Source organism: Xenopus laevis, chromosome 1L (genome assembly GCF_017654675.1).
Source record: "Xenopus laevis strain J_2021 chromosome 1L, Xenopus_laevis_v10.1, whole genome shotgun sequence".
In the NCBI taxonomy this organism is placed as follows: Eukaryota; Metazoa; Chordata; class Amphibia; order Anura; family Pipidae; genus Xenopus; species Xenopus laevis.
Genome location: NC_054371.1, coordinates 139396951 through 139415578, shown reverse-complemented (window position 1 = coordinate 139415578; position 18628 = coordinate 139396951). Strand labels below are relative to the sequence as shown.

Sequence of the window (18628 nt, the reverse complement as noted above, 5' to 3'; positions counted from 1 at the left end):
ATAAATGCTTTGCTTTCTTCAAGGATTAATTGAACAATATTCTGCTTATAATTGGATAGTTCAGGTTTAAAAGATATTCTTAAAGATTTCCCTTGTTGCACAAGATTTCATGTTATCTCTTATTGTATTCTCAAATAACATACTAAATTAAATGGATACCGTCCGCAAAACAAAAGGGCTTTATTTGTGCCAGCCAACCTTGTATTACGTTTTGTTTTTAACATTTGTCATTCAGCATTTGTGCCAAGAATATTTATTTTGTTATTTTCTTGTGATGTACACAAAAGATTCCTGCTATATTTTTAGATAGAGCCCCCCCCCCCCCCTGCAAACAGCTACGACAAGGCTGCTATTCCCTACTGTGAGGACCCAGGGATTCTGTTTTTACACTAAAGACTTATTGAATCCAGAACTTTAGCCGAAGTAACAAATTGTTCCTCAAAGATGTGACACTGCACCAAGCCAAATCTGATTTGCATATTATTACTGGCCCTTCATGTAATGTTGCGTCTTTGTTAAAAAAATGTGTGGCCTCTAGCACACTAAAGTCGCATGTCAAACATAGGTCTGTATTTGGTTAAGCCGATGAATTTGGTGGTTTCATAATTTACACCATTGTAAAATGGAGAGATGTGGGATTGTGTCAGTGGAAACAAACACACATAAATATAACATAAAGCTTTCTATGTTTTTATCGTGCTATGGTTGCACCATGCAAAGCAGCTTTATTTCAATTTCTTTTTATGGCTGTAAAGTAATATAAGAAATATGTTAAGCAATGCTCAAAATTCTTGTGGAACTGCTCTCTGGCTGGTACGATACAGTTGCTTGGTGTTATTGTGAAACCGTTACTTTGCGAAATCATGTTGCAGGAAAGTGTGTATCATTCTGACTGGCAGTGCCCAAGTTCCCAAGCCAAATGTATCTATTTATTTTTATTTGTTGCACACTTTGCTATTTTGTTAGGAAATGACTGGGAAGATTAAAATTGTATGCATTTGTAATGGAGTACAGGTATAGGACCTGTTCTTCAGAATGTTTGGGACCTCGGGTTTTCCGGATAATGGATTTTTCTGTAATTTGTATCATACTTTAACTCTACTAGAATGTAAACATGAAATAAGCCCAATAGGCTGGCCTTGCTTCCAATAAGGATTAATTACTGTACATCTTAGTTTGGATCAAGTACAAGGCATTGTTTTATTAATACAGAGAAAGAGGGGAAATCGTTTTTAAAAATCTCGATTATTTGGATAAAATGGAGTCTGTGGGAGGCAGACTTTCCTTAATTTGGTGCTTTTTGTATAATGGATTTACAGATAACTGATCCGATACCTAGATGTGCAAATGGGTTCTTGGTACCTACTTGTTTTTCTTAGATGAAAGAAGCTATCTTGTCACCATATTATTATACGGTATATGACAATTTCTGGAAGGTTTTAAATACCTATAGGACTACATCAATAATCTAATGCTTCTGTAGAGACCCATGTTTATAATCGGGTCAGCCCATTTGGCACACCATGTAGGGGGGGATCTAATAAGAGCAGATCTGTCTGTGTATGCCCAGCTTTACTTGGGTATTTCTGTACTTGGGTTTTAATGCTTAACCTAGAGCCCTGCAGCGGGTCGGTTACCCGCAAAAACCTGCGGTACCTTGCGGGTAGAAGTTAGGGGTGCGGGTATAGACGCGGGTCTGACTCTCAATAGCGAAATTTACTCCTTTTTTTCTGGTCATTTCTACTTCCGATGACGTCACTTCCGGGTTTACAATGACAGCACTTCCTGTTTTACTCCTTTTTTTCTGATCACGTCTTCCGCCGATGATGTCACTTCCGGGTTAAAATGACAGCACTTCCTGATTCTTGATGGTCAGCGGGTCTGGGTTGCGGATAAGGTACTTGCAGGTCGGGTTCAAGCAGGTAAGAATGAGGGTTGCGGGTACGGGTCAGGTTCGGGTTCCAAAATATTGACCCACGCAGGACTCTAGCTTAATCAACCAGAGAGCATGTTGTATAGTGTATTCCCTGTTCACCTGGGTCCCAGTTCTGTTGCAGCTCCAGCATTGCTTTTATCCCTGATGTTCAGCTAGGAATGTTTGCAGATATGGTAAAGGACGATTTATACAAATGTTACATGATTAATACACCGTTTTGTTTCATTCATGGTGACTGCAAACTATAATCAAAGCACCAGATAAAAAATATGCTGCCTCTGGAAACATTTATGAAGCAGGAATCCAGTTCCAGGTTACAGCTTGCTTTGCTCACGTAAACTAAAGCCTGACACGTTCTAATGTTGAGTGCAGCAGCAGATGTGTGATGGAAGCCTACACTTCCGCATTCACTAAATCTTAACATACAGTCCTCCATAAACCTCTTGCCCGTGTATTTTTAGCTATCGCTAGAACATATATCTTGTGTAAAAATAGCGTGGTTTTGGCCAAGGTAACAATGCCATTAGTTATAAATGTTTGGGTTTGATCATTTGCCCTGTCCTTTGACCTCTTGCTCATTTTGCAGAAGAGCTTGCCTAATAGAACACAGACATGTAATGCTTATTACTCCTTCCCTCTTTTTAAGGAAGTGTAACATATGAGTGTGGTACAGTTATGTCAAAAACATTTCCCTGAATAAACATTTGGCTCATTATAGAGTGATTGACTGTCAAGTGACTTCTTTGAATGTTCAGCTTTGTTTGAAATAAAAGGCCCAACTAGGTTTTATCCCATCAAATATTTAGTTTTAATGTCAGAACCTTGGTGTAACTGTGTCTCTACCAATTTATTTTCATCTATCTGAATTTAATGCTATTAATGCAAGCTATATTGAGTGAACACTACTTTTATGCTCACATTCACTTAAGTTTATCTGACCGATTTATGTGATCTTTGGGACTCTTAGGTCTCTTACACACGGCCATTTTTTTCTGCGCTCCCCTGAGTTGTGCTTTCTTCCATTCAGCATTCAGCAGGAAGGCACAAGAGTCGACACACTCAATTATTGTGCTGGGGGCTGTACTCACACAGACGCATGTAAGCGACAAACGCAGGTGAAATGCAACATGCTGCGTCCCACCTGCATTTGGCGCTTACATGCGTCTGTGTGAGTACAGCCCCCAGCACAATAATTGAGTGTGTCTACTCCTTAGCTCCCCTGCGGGTGTACGGAAGAAAGAGAAATGCAGGAGAGCACAGGAAAAAATGGCCGTGTGTAAGAGCCCTTACACATGGGTTGTTATTCTGCGCATGTTTGAGACACAGGTATAAGCGCACCTAAACACATGAACTAATTGATTCCATTTTATTCTGCCTGTCTTTACTCATAAGAGTTGTTTTATTTCAGGTTTTTGCGGGGTTTTTTAAACAATATTTGCTGCATTTAAGCCAATAGAAAGAGGGTTGCACTTGAAACAATAATTCATTTAGTTAAGTAAAAAAAATGCATATGAATGCAATATATAAATTTTTACATGCTCAGCGTGCATTTAAAGAGCTCTGTGCAAGAGCCCTGAAGCGTCACTCCAAATTCATAATGTGGCACCCAGAATAAACTACTTATTCAGAAAACTGGTGGAGATAAGTTTTTAAGCAATAATTTTATATAATTAATTAGGGATGCATCGAATCCACTATTTTTGATTCTGCCGAACCCCCGAATCCTCCGTGAAAGATTCAGCCGAGAACCGAATTCAAATCCTAATTTGCATATGCAAATTAGGGGTGGAGAGGTAAAACATTTTCTACTTCTTTGTTATGTGACAAAAAGTCACACAATTTGCCTCCCTGCCCCTAATTTGCATATGCAGATTAGTGTTCGGATCCGGTTCGGCAGGGCAGAATGATTCGGCCGAATCCTGCTGAAAAAGCCAGAATCCCAAACCGAATCCTTGATTCAGTGCATCCCTATAATTAATCTTTCTTACTACAATATTACCTTACTCTATTTTTTTTATACTGCCCCCAGGCAGATGGTCCAAATTCCTCCTGCCACCATTCCCCCCCCCCCCCACGGGTCACTTTCACCCCCCTGCTTCCTCCCCGAAGCTGGTTGTTTCTGTGTTTACCACTAGCTCACTGCCCAAGCTTCAGGTTGCACCCCACCCCCACCCTGTTGCACCCTAGCCTGCCACCTCTGATACCTACCTCTTGTTCCGGCCCTGCCTCGTTGCCTTTTTATGTTGTACCTGGTAAACTGGTGTGAACTCCGCTATACTACCGTACTTTTCTTTCTGCATTAGGCTAGGGCCACACAGGGTGAAAATTACTGAAATCCAAAGGCCAATTTCGGCCCCTGGAGCAGTATTCTCCAGTGGATGCAAAAAGAAGAATTAAATGGAATCCTTTTGCTTATGAGCTCAAACCTGCACATAAACTTCCTGATAAAAACGTTTAAGGCCCTTAGCACTTGATTTATAACCCAACATGTGTTTGTGTTTTTGATCCTTTTAAATTGTGTGCAGTTTTGTGTTTCATCTGCATCTGGAAATGACTACTAATATAAATGTGTACTAACCAGTAACGTGGCAGTGATTTTACAGTTTACAGTGCTGCTTTATTAAACTGCTACCTGTTGGTCAGTTTAATAATGTACAAATCACTTTAACCTTTAAGTGCCATGAAACCTAGAATAAGCATTGATGATTGTTAGGTTATTTACATATCTTGGATCAGATGTTAAAGGAACAGTAACATCAAAAAATTAAAAGGTTTTAAAGTAATACAAATATAATGCAGTGTTGCCCTGCACTGTGTTTGCGTCAGAAACACTACTATTGTTTATATAAATAAGCTGCTGTGTAACAATGGGGGCAGCCATTCAAAGGAGAAAAGGCTCAGGTTACACAGCAGATAAGCTCTGTACAACATAATGGTGTTATCTGGTATCCTGTGCCATATAGCCATGAAGCAAACAAATCCGTTTTATAAGTGCAGGGCAACAGTACTTTTTTCATTACTTTAAAACACTTTTTTGGTGTTACTTAAAGTCAAACCAACACAAGTCAGCTGTAATCAGTACCTATTGCAGTGCATGAGGATTGCTGGAAAACGCAGGCATATAGTTGGCTGGAGATTATGTATGAAATTTCTTTGTTAAAAACACACATGCTCATTTTGAGGTAGGAATCATTGGGAAGTCATATATATCAACAGGGGGCATAATTTAAGATGACAGTGACTGCTGGGGGGCCCTTAATGTATAGGGAGGGGCATAACTGGACACCAAGTGATAAGCAGTTTCAGTATATGTCTATAAAAATATATCAGTGGCAACATTTACAGATATTGATATCCAAGAGAATCTCAAAAGAAACTCTAGAAAAGTGTTTAAAACTCCATATTTGCAAGGGGTAGTTCACCTTTTATTTTTAGTATCTTGTAGACAGCAACATTTGGAGTTGGTCTTGTTGAAGTATATTAATTTTTGTTCTAAATCAGTCAGACTTGGGATTATAACTGATAAGAACAGTAGAGAGTATGAAGAGAGAAACTATAAAAAGTAAGAATAACAATAAAATAAAAGCTGGACAGTCAGACTGTTTCTTGGTTGCTATGACCAGTTACCCCAACAACCTGCCAGAATAGGAAGGGTAATGATTATATTACCATAAATAATAATAATAAACTTCCTCTTTAATGTCCAACAATTTGAATTCTTGCAGCAGTGATCATTGGCTCTTGTGCTGTAATGTGTGCCAGTGATTTCCTGGGAGGAGTTGTTGATCTCGGCAGATAGTTTTTAATCTCTAAAATACACAATTTCTTTAGAAAATATTCTGAAGTATGCAGACAAAGGGGAGCAAGTAAAGGAAATAACATATAGGGGGAAAATAAATCTCCGAGACCCTTGGCTGCAAAGAATAAAATGTTCCAAAAAAAATGCTGCAGAGACAGAAAAAGACTTGTCCTCTTTAAATTGTAGTTAGTGTAAAAGCAGGGCAAGATGCTGTAGCTCTCTGTGGGTATGAATGGGACACTGTTTCTCTGCACAGTGCTTCCAGTGTTGCTAGAGAGCATACACCAAGTGCCTCGTAGAGCACAAACACGGGAGTGCACACAAAGAATGATATACATATAGCAAAAGAAAAGGGATTTCTAGAACTCACGTTGCCTCAAAATTTTTGTACTGGCATGACATTCAGCAAGGTTAAGTAAACTTTGAATCTCTATGCATGTACATGCTTGTTTTTGGAAAATAGTATCTTAATACCAATTTAGGATTCAGTTTGTTTTCTATTCTATCTGTGGTTTTTCAGTTCCGGTCTTTCTGTGCATGTAGATATTTCAGATCAATGAAGGGTCACACTAAAGCTGGCCATACACAGTCAGATCCTCTCGTTTGCTGTTTAGCCTGCAGTTCAATGGGCCAAATCAGAAAGATCAAATTGTTTGGCCCCTTGGCCAAGAATTCAATCATATTGGTGGCCAATGTATACCATCTGCAGAAGACTACATCAAAAGCCAATGCATTCCTCCTTTTCTCACCTAGATTTTTGTGCAAATATCAATTGGGCAGACTAGCAGGAGGCCCTCATACACCGGCTAATACCCTGCTTACGTAATCTGGGAAAAGTTTTAATTGCCCCTTTTCTGTTCTCTGATCGCCATAGTTCGAAGATGTCATTTTCACACTTTAGTTACCATGTTTCCTTGCGTTATCGTTATTACAATTGCAGGGCTTTCGTTGTTATATTATACTCCGCTAAATATTGCAGGCATGTATAAAAGCTGGTTTGTAACGTGTATGAAAGACAGATGTCTGCTTTGCTTTGGGCAGGTCTGTGTGTGGTGGCAGAGGGCTGTGCAAACTGCCAGATAATCCTTTTAAAGAAGTAGGCTTAAGCTGGCCATAGATGTTGAGATTTTTAAAAGATCCAATCATCATCATGAGACCACGATTATATCGGAACAATCGTACGAATTGTCCATCAACTAAAAAGACCAATTTGCCAGGAAAACAAAGGGGAGCTGCCTGCTTGGCCCTGCAAACATAGATAGATTGCACTGGGACCGACAAAGATTTTTTGACCTGGCCGATCAATTTTCTGACAGATGTCGGCCGAAAAATCGTAAGATGTTCAATCGTTCGAATCCCACTAACTGCATGATAATTTCGAAGGATTGGTCGGACTTCGCTAAAATCGTCGTTCGGCAAGAGAAATCTTTGCGTCAATGGGGACCTTAAAGTACAACACAGTGTACAGTCGGTGGTTGAGGTTTTTTATACCTTGAATGAGCTCACAACTCGAATATTTTCTGATTTAAGGAAAAACTCGAATCAGTGAATTCGGATGAACAACCCAAATCGAGTTCCGCTCCAATTAATCAAGTTTTTGAGAGAAACCCACCTATAAAAACTTGAACATCATGAAGACTATAAATATCTTCAAATGGTTCAAGGGACCTCTGCCATTGACTCCTACATGACCTCCACAGGTTTTAGCTGGAGTATTTTTAGATTCAAACTAGTTCCAGGGTCGGGGTATAATAAATCTCACAAAATCTGAGTTCCTTTTACAAAAACCCGAAAAATTCTAGGTTCTTTTTTTTACCCCTGAAAATTCGCATTTTTGACTGAAAACTACTCTCGAAAAACTAATTTTTCTGGAAAACACAACTCAACCTTTGATAAATCTGTCCCTAAGATGGATATTTATTCTTATAGTAACAGTACTTAGAAAATACATCCATTCATAAGTGATAAGCCTGTATGCCACCTGTGTTATTTCTCATTGATATTAATAAAAAGTGCTTTGACACCACGGCCTCATTTACAATATGTGGACTTAGAGCTAGACACAAAAAACGACATGAATTATACATGGCATATAGAAAGTCAGCTGTATTCCATTCCATTGATTCCATGTGAATTTGGCCCAATACCCAGTTCTACAAAGCACATTAAACAAGCCTGCAGTCAGGTGCAAAGTCCAGAGTTTGCACACAGCTCCCACACACACTGTTTTCCACTCTGATGGAGAGCGTGTTAGAGAAAGATCACATTCGCATTTGCAAACAGTTCCAGGTTTGTGTTTGTGGTGGTAACAATGACCCTGATGTTCCATGAAAAAATTCTGCAATGCTCAGAAAATCATGCCTATTTTCATCTTTTTTACCTTCTTTGTTTTAAATGCAGGTGTTCTGTTGTGATATGGGGGGGGGGTCATATGCTTGTTGTGCTGGACTAACCAGAAACCAGTGGGTAATTTTTAAACATTTCCCTTCATATATCTTTGTGCATGAGGCAGGCTCTGATTTTTTTTTTAGATTAAAAAATCTAATTGAATAGGACCTTTGGTACAGGCCCAGGGCTATAATGTGGTTGAAATCTCTGTACCCTGTGTACCTATGCCCCTTTTTCATTAGGAGCAATTGTGTGTATGTGTTCCTGTGAGTTTACTGTAAGGGCGGTGTTACAGAGACAGCATTTTGATCCAGGATCTTCTCAGAGAAGCTGCAGAGATTAAATACCTGGAAACACAGGCAGCCACTTCCCATTCGTTTATGAGATCTATATGTTCAATATATATGAGATCAATATAGGGGAGCACCCACCTGCAGGAAAATATATATTAGGGATGTCTAGCTGTTTACTTTCTAATTATGGTTGAACTACAATTCCCAGAATTCACTTGCAACTCGGTCAATGGAGTGGCTTCAGGATAACCATTCCTGACATAATAACAAGTAATGTTTAGTCATTAGTGTGTAATGCAGCATCTGAATAGTGAATATTCTCTAGCAGAGAGACTCTTAATTCATTTAGATGAGGGTTTGTGGTGCACTGGCCCTTTAAGAGCTCGGAGGTGGCTGCTCTCTGTGTTTATTAAGTGACTGCGTACTGAACAGCTGAGGCTTTCAAAGGGCTGGTGTAGGGAGTTTGTCCAGCAGGAGTCCCTGGTTAAAGGCTGACCTATGAACATGTCAGCCCAGCCCTGATAAGTTTACACTAATGTGGGATTTTTTTCCTTATGCGGCAAAGAAAGAAAAAGTTTGGGGAGGTTTTAGCCAGTTGCAGTGTGAAAGCAGGAACAGCCTGGCAGCAGCATGAACACACACGGGTCCCATCGCTGTGCTGATAACTCTGCACATTTAACCTGCAAGTAAGTCCCTCGGCTTGTTCACTTCCTTATTCTTCTTGCCCCAAGGCCACTTGCTTTCTCCCTGCTGTTCATTTTCTGTGGCTCCTGTCAGGCAAGTCATGGGCCACTTGTTATGGAGTGTTGCTTGCCAGTGCAGTGCTTGCTTGTGAGTGCAGGATTGGGCTGCCTTCTATTTGTGCTCAGGCAGGGGCTCTTTTAGCTGTGGAATTTCAGAGGGAGCAGAGAACAGGTCTGGCGGCATATTTTTAGTTGTGTGTATGTGTCATGGTGGTTTGGAAATATCGGCCACGGAAAGGCATGCTTCTATGCACACAAGGATCCTGTTTTATCTAGGAACGGCTGTGTACAAGTTGTACTCTGGAACAAGTTGATGGTCTGAGACAAAAGGTAAATCATGTAGTTAAGTGGTGGGCGGTGATGGTGGGGGTGGGTTGGATGATTATTGCACCCTGGCCATCAAATGCTCACATTCAGTATGGCTCAAACAGGGCTGCACTGTGCGGCTGTCATCTGACTGCTTGCATGTCATATCAGGTGTGTTGTTTAGCCAGAGGAGTGGCCCAAACACTGCATTCAGGCTACAGCCACTGGGCTTGCATTAAATATACCTTGTCACCACCATTGCTTTCAATTAGGCTCTCCGTAAGTGAGTCCATTTCCAAATTAGATGGGACTTTGTTCTCATTCTTGAATTGTTGGCATTTGTGACCTGCAGCTCCAGGTAAATCATTGTCCATGTTTTTTTTATACTCTGCTCATCCGAAATCCTACTTTTCTTTACTAAATGTGCAGACTGCATAATTTTTGTGATTGTGGTGTGTTCTTTTAATAGTTCTGTGAGATCTATAGGTTTGCAAGTGCATACATGTAATATAGTGGGGATTTTTCGCTTAATATACAGTCTAAGCTGGTGCACTCTGAAACAGAAAATCAGCAACTGCCTGGGTGTCTCACAGAGCTTTAGTGCAGTTTGTTTTTGTGTGTGTGTGTGTGTGTGTGTGTGTGTGTATATATATATATATATATATATATATATATATATATATATATATGTGTGTGTGCAGAACTCCACACAGCAGCAGGGTTATTCAGTAACATGGATGGGAAAGTTTGTGTCTAGTAACTTATTGATAACAATCTATGTTTAGCTCATACTAGTGCAAACTGTCATAATAAAAAGAAAATGTATAACTGCTACTTAAAAAAAAAACTTCAAATAAAACCATTTTAAAATAAAATAGCATTTTAATGCCCCTGTGGAGTTTTTTGTTTGCTTGCTATGCTTTAGTATCTCAGTAATTCTGCTCATTCATCTTATAAAGGGATTGTGGAAGAGGGCTCATTGTGGATCCCTTCTTATTTCCAAGAATGGATATTGGGTCCTCCTTCTGCAGAGCTTCTCATTCATCTAGGGAAAATAGCATTGTTTTGTCACTTCAGGTATCGAACACCTAATGTTCTATTGCGATAAGGACACAAAATCATGGGGGATGTAATAAATGGTTTCCAAATAACATCTAGGCCACTGTGCGTAATACATTGTATTCTGGCACAAAACAGACTTTATTTTGTAAAGATAGCGAATCATTCATTTAATGCTAGTTTTTGTAACCAAAAATGTATATGTGTGATTTTATATAATGTTTTGTTTTTTTTTAACCTGAGAAACTTATTTTTATTTCTGTTTTTATAGGGGACCAGGAGAATTTTCAGACTGGTGAAAATGACAAAGGCGGTAATGCTCCTTATTTTGTGGAAACCCCTTACGGCTACCAGTTAGATTTGGATTTTCTTAAATATGTGGAGGACATACAAAAAGGAAACACTATCAAAAAAGTCTCTCTTCTGAAAAAGCGTAAGCTGGTTCCAAACTTTGCAGAGGGTAGGAATCCTCCCAGCCAAGAAGCTGGTTGGCCCTCAACAGACTCTCTCTCATCTTCCAACAGCGATGACAATAAACATTCTCCTTCTCTGTTAACTCGGAGACATACTGTTTCTAACACTGCCAGGCCATCGTCTCAAGAAGCATCTCCGAGTTTTCTGACTGTGCCTGAGAATAAGCAATTGCCACCTCCTTCTCCCCAGATACCCCAGCACAATTTTCATGTTACCAAAACTTTAATGGAAACTCGAAGAAGGCTAGAGCAGGAAAAAATCATCATGCAGGTCGCTTCTTCCTACAACGATATACGTCGGCCGAGGCTCGCTAGTTTTGGTGGCATGGGATCTACTGGTTCACTGTCATCTGTTACAGGAACTACAGGTCACAACTTAACTGCACAACAGCTTCAAAATGGACACCAAGCCAATGGAGATTACAGTGTCTTATTTGCCTCATCTTTAGGAAGCTCCATACGTCACAGCCCACTAAGTTCTGGTATCTCTACCCCTGTGACTAACGTTAGCCCCATGCATCTCCATCACATCAGAGAACAGATGGCTATTGCACTAAAGCGTTTAAAAGAACTCGAAGAACAGGTTAAAACGATCCCCGTACTGCAGGTTAAGATTTCAGTATTACAGGAAGAGAAAAGGCAGCTTATGTCAGAAATCAAAAGCCAGAAGCTAAGCAACCAAAAAGACACTGCAGGTTTCCGGAAGAGATCTTACAGTGCAGGAAATGCTGCCTGTTTTGAACCACCGTCTAGGGTCAGATCTGCTGGGGAGTTACATATCGACTCTGATGATGAAATGGAAACGCCAGAGCAGAATTCTCAGACACTTAAAGAGTTTAGGCAGTTGACAGCTGAAATGCAAGCTCTGGAAAAAAAAATATATGACAGTAGCGTAGAGACCTACTGCCCTGACAATCTACCGAGAGAGATTAAAACAAAAGAAAAAGGCAGCAGGTCTGTTGCTGTCGGTGCTGATGAAAATATGAACGACATAATAATATGTTATAAATCTGTGAAATCTACTCGGGATGCCTCTGTGGGAACAGAAGTGCAAGTGAAAAACCTTGGGGTTGGAGTAACGGAGGAAATGCTCGGTGTGACTTCAGAAGCTGAAAGAGAATTTGAACTCCAGCAACAAACAATTGAAGCACTTAAAGATAAAATCTATCGTTTAGAAACAGACTTAAGGGAAACGACATATGCCATGGAAATGACCAAACTAAAGCTGGAGATAAAAGCAGCAGGGTCACGAAAAAACGTAGACAAAGCAGTATTGGCTCAACCCCTAATGTACAGCAGGAGCACAGAAGCTAGTGTAGAAATGAAGGACCAAAGTATTGGAGATCATGTTGATGTAATAGATGCTTGTGTTGGTGACAGCTTACAAACTGTTAGTGTTGGTGTTTTATGTAGTCCTATTGTTCAGAATGCAGCTGCGGGCTCCAACCTGCCAATGAATAGCTGGATTGTGAAAAAGAAAGTAGAAATGTGTGACACTGGAACAGGGAGGGATCTTGACTTTTGTGACAAGTGTGTCGGCACTGACCAGGCGCTGTTTGAAGTTGCTCTTAATATAAAGGAGCCTGTAGATCAGCGGGACAGAAAAGCAGATCTTAAAGCCAAGGAATTAAGATCCGTAGGATGTGGAGATGGTTCAGTAGATGTTACCATTAAGCCTGTGATAGAAAGTGTGTCATGTGGGGTAAACACAGAATTTGTGAACAAAGTAGATTCTGCAGTGACCGCATCACCTTGCATGGCAAGCCAACAAACCAACACTGAAATGGACACGGCAAGTCAGTATACAAACACAGACACACAATGTTTTGTTGATGCAAGCACAAACACAGTATTGAGCACTTACAGTAAGCAAACCAACACAGAGACCGTGGAGATGCGCTCGGTGGCCATAGGCGATGGCAAAGTGAAGGAAGTGAATTATTTACCAAAGACTCGGTCCATTGGAGTAAGCACTTCAGATTGCGATTTTGAGAGTTCATCCTCCACACCCAAGACCAAAGACTTTGGAGTAGGACATATCAATATCATGGATAATTTTTTGGTAGGTATGAAATCGAGAAGCATAGCTTGTGGAGCCAGCGAGGCACTTCCGCTTGGCACAAGGACCATAGCTGTAGGCGATGAACCTTTCCAGGAGCAGGAATGTATGCCTGTCATAAACAAGGAGTCCACACCTGACTCTCCTGCACAAATTGATCACTATATTGAACGAGTGCAAAAGTTGCTCCAGGAGCAGCAGATGCTTCTTGCTGAGAACTACACTGAACTGGCAGAAACCTTTGGAGAACCTTATTCTCAGATTGGCTCCATCAACTCTCAACTTCTCAGCACTCTCTCTTCCTTCAACTCTGTAATAAAGTATGGTAGCAGTGAAGAATTGAGCATCTCTGCCGTTAAGAGACATTCTGCTGAGATAGACCCCTCTGCAGGTAAGGCCATGTTTTCTTTAACTCATACAATGAAATGCATGTCACTTTGTGTTGACATGACTGCTGGTTTCTCTCTAATATTCTATTTACAGTATGCTGCAGCATATTCATGACAGTATCATTTTCTTTAGAAAAGGTTTCATGAACTTTGCATGTTTAATCGTATCCTGTGATAGCTTGATGTTGTTTTGTGTTTTCATAGGTAAACATTATTTGAATAATCTCTCTTTAGCATAAATCCAGCTTAGACTTCAATTACTGAAGAGTCACAACACTCGTCATTTAGGGCTAGTCCACACGGGGAGATAGCGACGCGTTTGCGGTCGCGGCGACAAAGCGAGGCGATGCGCTTTTCAACAGTCGCCTGAAAATGCCTCGCCAGGCTTTTTCAGGCGACTGTTGAAAAGCGCATCGCCTCGTGTGGTTAGCACAGGCGTTTTTACATAGGCGCCCATACAAAACTGTCGCCTGCGCCGGTCGCGGCGACCGCAAACGCGTCGCTATCTCCCCGTGTGGAATAGCCCTTAGAGGGGTTGTTAACCTTTGAGATAACTTTTAGAGGCAGATTTATCAAAATGTGAGTTTAGAGCTTAATATATAAAAACCCACCCACTCCATCATTCTATTCACCTAACTTTCACCTGCTGATAAATACAATTCTAAAAATCCCATAGGAATGAATAGAACATGGGTGAGTTTTTATTTATTAAGCTCTAAATCTCATATTTTGATCAATCTGCCCCTTTGTATGATGTAGAGAGTGATATTCTGAGACAAAGTCCAATTGGTTTTAATTTTTTATTATTTGTGGTTTTTTATTATTTATTTTTTTATGCAGCAGCTCTCCAGTTTGCAATTTCAACAGTTTGGTTACCAGGGTCCAAATTACCCTAGCAACCATGCATTGATTTGAATAAGAGGATGGAATATGAATGAGGTGACCTCAAAAGATAGATGGGTAATAAAAAGTAGCAATAACAATGCATTTGTAGTCTTACACAGCATCTGTTTTGTAGATGGGGTCAGTGACCTCCATTTAAAATCTGGAGTCAAACGGAAAAGGCAAATAATTAAAAAACTATAAAAAAAAATAAAATAATCAAGACCAAATGAAAAGCTGCTTACAATTAGTCATTCTATAACATACTATTATGGGCCCAATGATCGGAACATAATGAAGGGTAAATGGGCGGTCGGATTGCAGGACTGCATCAACATAGATGCGAGCCATGATCCGACGGGATTTTTAACCCTGCTCGATTGACATCAGGATGACTTTCGGGCAGATATCGATCGGGGAAGCCAGTTGGAGGGCCCCTTACACGGCTTTACATACAAGCTTCCAGCTCGGTCTGTCGGCAGCTTTGAATGTACATTAAAAGTTACCTATAGGTCATGCTGATCATTTTTTTGCTGAGAGGTCTGTTATTGAAAGTAATTAGTTAAAGTTCCTAAACCTGACTGATTCGCCAACCTGACTGATTCGCCAACCTGACTGTCCCATCTCAGCCTGTCAGTTAAAGTTTGTAATGCTAACGGACTCCTGTTGCACAAATATGGCAGCCCCCTCATAGATGAACACAGGGAGTCAGACAGGTAATGTAAAAGCATCAGGCTAATACTTTATAGCAAAACTATAAGCAGCAGGTAAAGCCAATATTATGATAGATACAAAAAAGGTTTGATTTCTGGTGTCAGTATCTCTTTAAGGCTTTTAAGCATAATACAAAGAAGTGTCAATATGAAGTCCCCCGCCCCCAAGTTCCAACCATACTCGGGGCCGGATTTACATAGTGGGTACCCCTAGGCCTGCTGCCGTTCGTCACCCCTGTCCCCTCCCCTTTATTCGTGCAAATTTTCATCATCTGGACTGGAGCAATGGGGATTGGCGCATGGGAAATTTAAAAAATGATTGTATCTTCAGCGCATCCGCAATGTTTTTGAACCAATGTGGGTGTGGTTGGGCAGCATGCCATCCCCCTAAAATCCTGCCGTCTTAGGCCCGGGCCTAGGTGGCCTTTCCACAAATCCAGGCCTGAGCATACTAGGGATGCACCTTATACAGTATTTTAGGATTCAGCTGAAACCTTTATGAAAGATTTGGTTGAATCCAAACCCTAATTTGCATATGTAATTCAGGAGGAAAGATAACAATTTTTGACTTCATTGTTTGTGTGACAAAAATGCACGTGATGTTTTGGATTTGTTCAGCCAGGCACTTGGATTTGGCGGAATCCCAATCCTGCTGAATAAAGGCCGAATCCAAACAGAATCCTGGATTCTGTGCATCCCTAAAGTGTAGTCATGTCCCACATCTGTATCTCCACAATATTAGTAATTGCAAGTGCATGAAAGATACCTGACCTAACCCAATATTTCTTCGATAAGCAACCACGATGATAATAATGCAGATTGTGAATATGTGGCTGGTGTTCTAGACAGCAAATAGCTGTCTTGATTAATGTCCTTGAGGCCACACTGAAACTCATTGATGCATGTTCTTCAGTCTCGGATAGATAGATAGATAGATAGATAGATAGATAGATAGATAGATAGATAAATAGATAGATAGATAGATAGATACTGGATGTCTAACATAACAGAACACTACTTCCTGCTTTTCAGCTCTCTAACTCTGACTTAGTCAGTGACTTGAAGGGGGCCAGATGGGACATAACTGTTCAGTGAGTTTGACCCATGTGCGCCCCCCCCCCCAAGTCATTGATTGGTTACTGCCTGGTAACCAGTCAGTATAAACCAAGAGAGCTAAAAAGCAGGAAGTAGTGTTCTGGCTATTATATTAGATATCCAGTCACTCCAGCCTTTATACATTACATTTTTGCCTAACTAACTATATTAGAAACATTTTTTATTTTGCACAACCTATCTATTTACCCAGGTTTTTATTTTTATACTGAACATGTATATGTAATGTATTTTACTGGCCTGAAGAATCAGACAAACAGATGTAACTGTGCTTATCCCAATATTCTTAACACAGCTGCATCAGAAATGTGGCTCTTCTAATCCACTTGGATACTGAAGCACATCTTTTGAACGTTGAGGTTTTACTGGCCTGGCCAGTAAAAATGACACTTGATGCCAATGTTATTAATAGGCAACAATGTTAAAAAGAAAATATGGCGTCCACTATGTGATTGTGCATTATTTTGTTTTCTTTTCTTTTCTTTTTGTAAAACTAATAAAAAATTTCTGAGTAAAAAAAAAAGAAAATATGGCAACCCTAACAGTATCAATCACAGGGCAAATTGTCTGCCATCGACCTTTCCTTTTGTTTTGGTTTTTTACTTGAAACTGGTTGTAAAACCTGCTGTTTGGAGACGTCATTTTTCGTGTTCAGTAACTGGATTGGGTGGGGTGAGGAGTGAACTCCTAGTGCTGCTATACTAGAAACTAATTACCTAGTGACTTGTACGAATATGTTTATGAGGTGGATACTGCAAGCCAAGTACATAGTAGTAGTAGTAATAATAATGATTATCATCATATTGATCTGAAGGACTCCTTCATTAAGTTAATTGAGTATTTATTATCTTTGCTGAGTTAAAACAGATTTTCTTGGCTAAAGCCAAGCCCATATGCTGAAGAATGGAAGTGCATTGCAATGATCTAAGCCGGGCATAATCCTTATCTACTTCATAAATATGACTGAATGCAAAATGTAACGTGAAAGGGACAATGGAGAATATGGCGGTGACTGTCATGTGACTGCATTAAGTTACAAAGTTCCTGCATGTCAGAATAGAGAAAGGGAGAGAATAGAGAATTGCGCTGCTGCTTATAATTTAGTGTCATTTTTGTCAGAAACAACCTCCTCATTAACAAATACAGTTTAGTGTATATCCAGTATACTATAGGGGAAAATAACCTCTATAGATGGGATATGGACTAATGCTGCCCCATATACACATAGTATCAATATAGTGTTTATTTAGTGATCTGATGTACAGTGTGTGTGTTTTATGTAAGGGGTTAGAACAGAAATACTTATTTTGCTACATGTGCTGACAGAGACTTCTACAAAAATGTGCTTGAAGGCAGCGCAGGCCAGTCTGGTCCCTAAAGGGTAATCCTGTAGTGAAAAGCAGTATGTTTATTTAAAGGAGGCATCTGTGCATATAAGTTGCATAGCCACACTTATTTATACATATCCATGGATATATATGTACAGACATAGTACACTCTGCAGTTTCCCTCCTGCCTACATCAATTCCTCACACAACTAAATAGGACCACAAAACCCTGCACATATAATGAGCTCATCTTGCCCATATTTACCTACTCATATACAAACACAGCTCCTTCTCCCTCATGTACAACCACCCACACTCGCTATTCTTCATGGATCATAACAACCAATATGTGCTTCACTTCATATTTTAGTACACAATTCATGGCATCTGGGGCTCCCTGTTATTTGCATTTCTGTCTTAAGGTGGCCATACACGGAGAGATCCGCTCGTTGAGGTGGGCAATATCGGGCTGATCCAATCGTGGGCCCTAGGGCCCAATGTTTGGATTATAATGAAGGGTTAATGGGCAGTCGCATCGTGGGACTGCATCAACTGCATCAGGATCCGACAGGATTTTTAACCCTGTCCGATCAACATCTGGTCGAGGAAGCCCATTGGAAGGCCCCATTCACGTGCCAATAAGCTGCAGACTCGGTCTGTCTGTTGCTTTTATCAGCCCATGGATGCCCAGCTTTAATAGAGAACTAAACCAACTTTTTTAAGGTGAGCTTTGTGCAGTTGGACATATCTAGAAAAGGTGCATAAACATTGTCTGAACTACCAAAAATAAACATGTATTTTTTTTTTTTTTACATATCTGATTCTCTGTGCTAGCTGCTACCAGTTTCTATACCCCTTAGGCTCACAGTGTCATGCAACTATTTCCTCACCTTGCTCCATTGTGAAGTGATGGATTCTGGGACTTGAAGTCCCTCTACTTTGCAAAGAATCTGTACACTACCCACTATGAAAAGCAGAGGGACATCAAGTCGCAGAATCCATCATTTCACAATGAAACAAAGGGAGGGATGCATAGTGAGCCTAGGAATGCACTTATCCAGGGCCATATTTTTATTAAGGCACCAGAGAGCTTGTGCCTAGGGCGGCAGGTTTTGGGGGGCGGCCCTTGGGTGCCTATAAATTTATG

General features: G+C 40.3%; 1 protein-coding gene across 5 annotated transcripts in view; it reads left to right on the top strand.

The window, feature by feature from the left end:
• The window catches only part of kank1.L (KN motif and ankyrin repeat domains 1 L homeolog), a 101906-nt gene that overhangs the window by 65144 nt on the left and 18134 nt on the right, over positions 1 to 18628 (top strand). For all 5 annotated transcript variants that reach the window (XM_018246022.2, NM_001093000.1, XM_041580829.1 and 2 more), the window contains 1 exon segment: positions 10796 to 13447. In XM_018246022.2, the coding sequence (XP_018101511.1) occupies positions 10796 to 13447 (2652 nt within the window).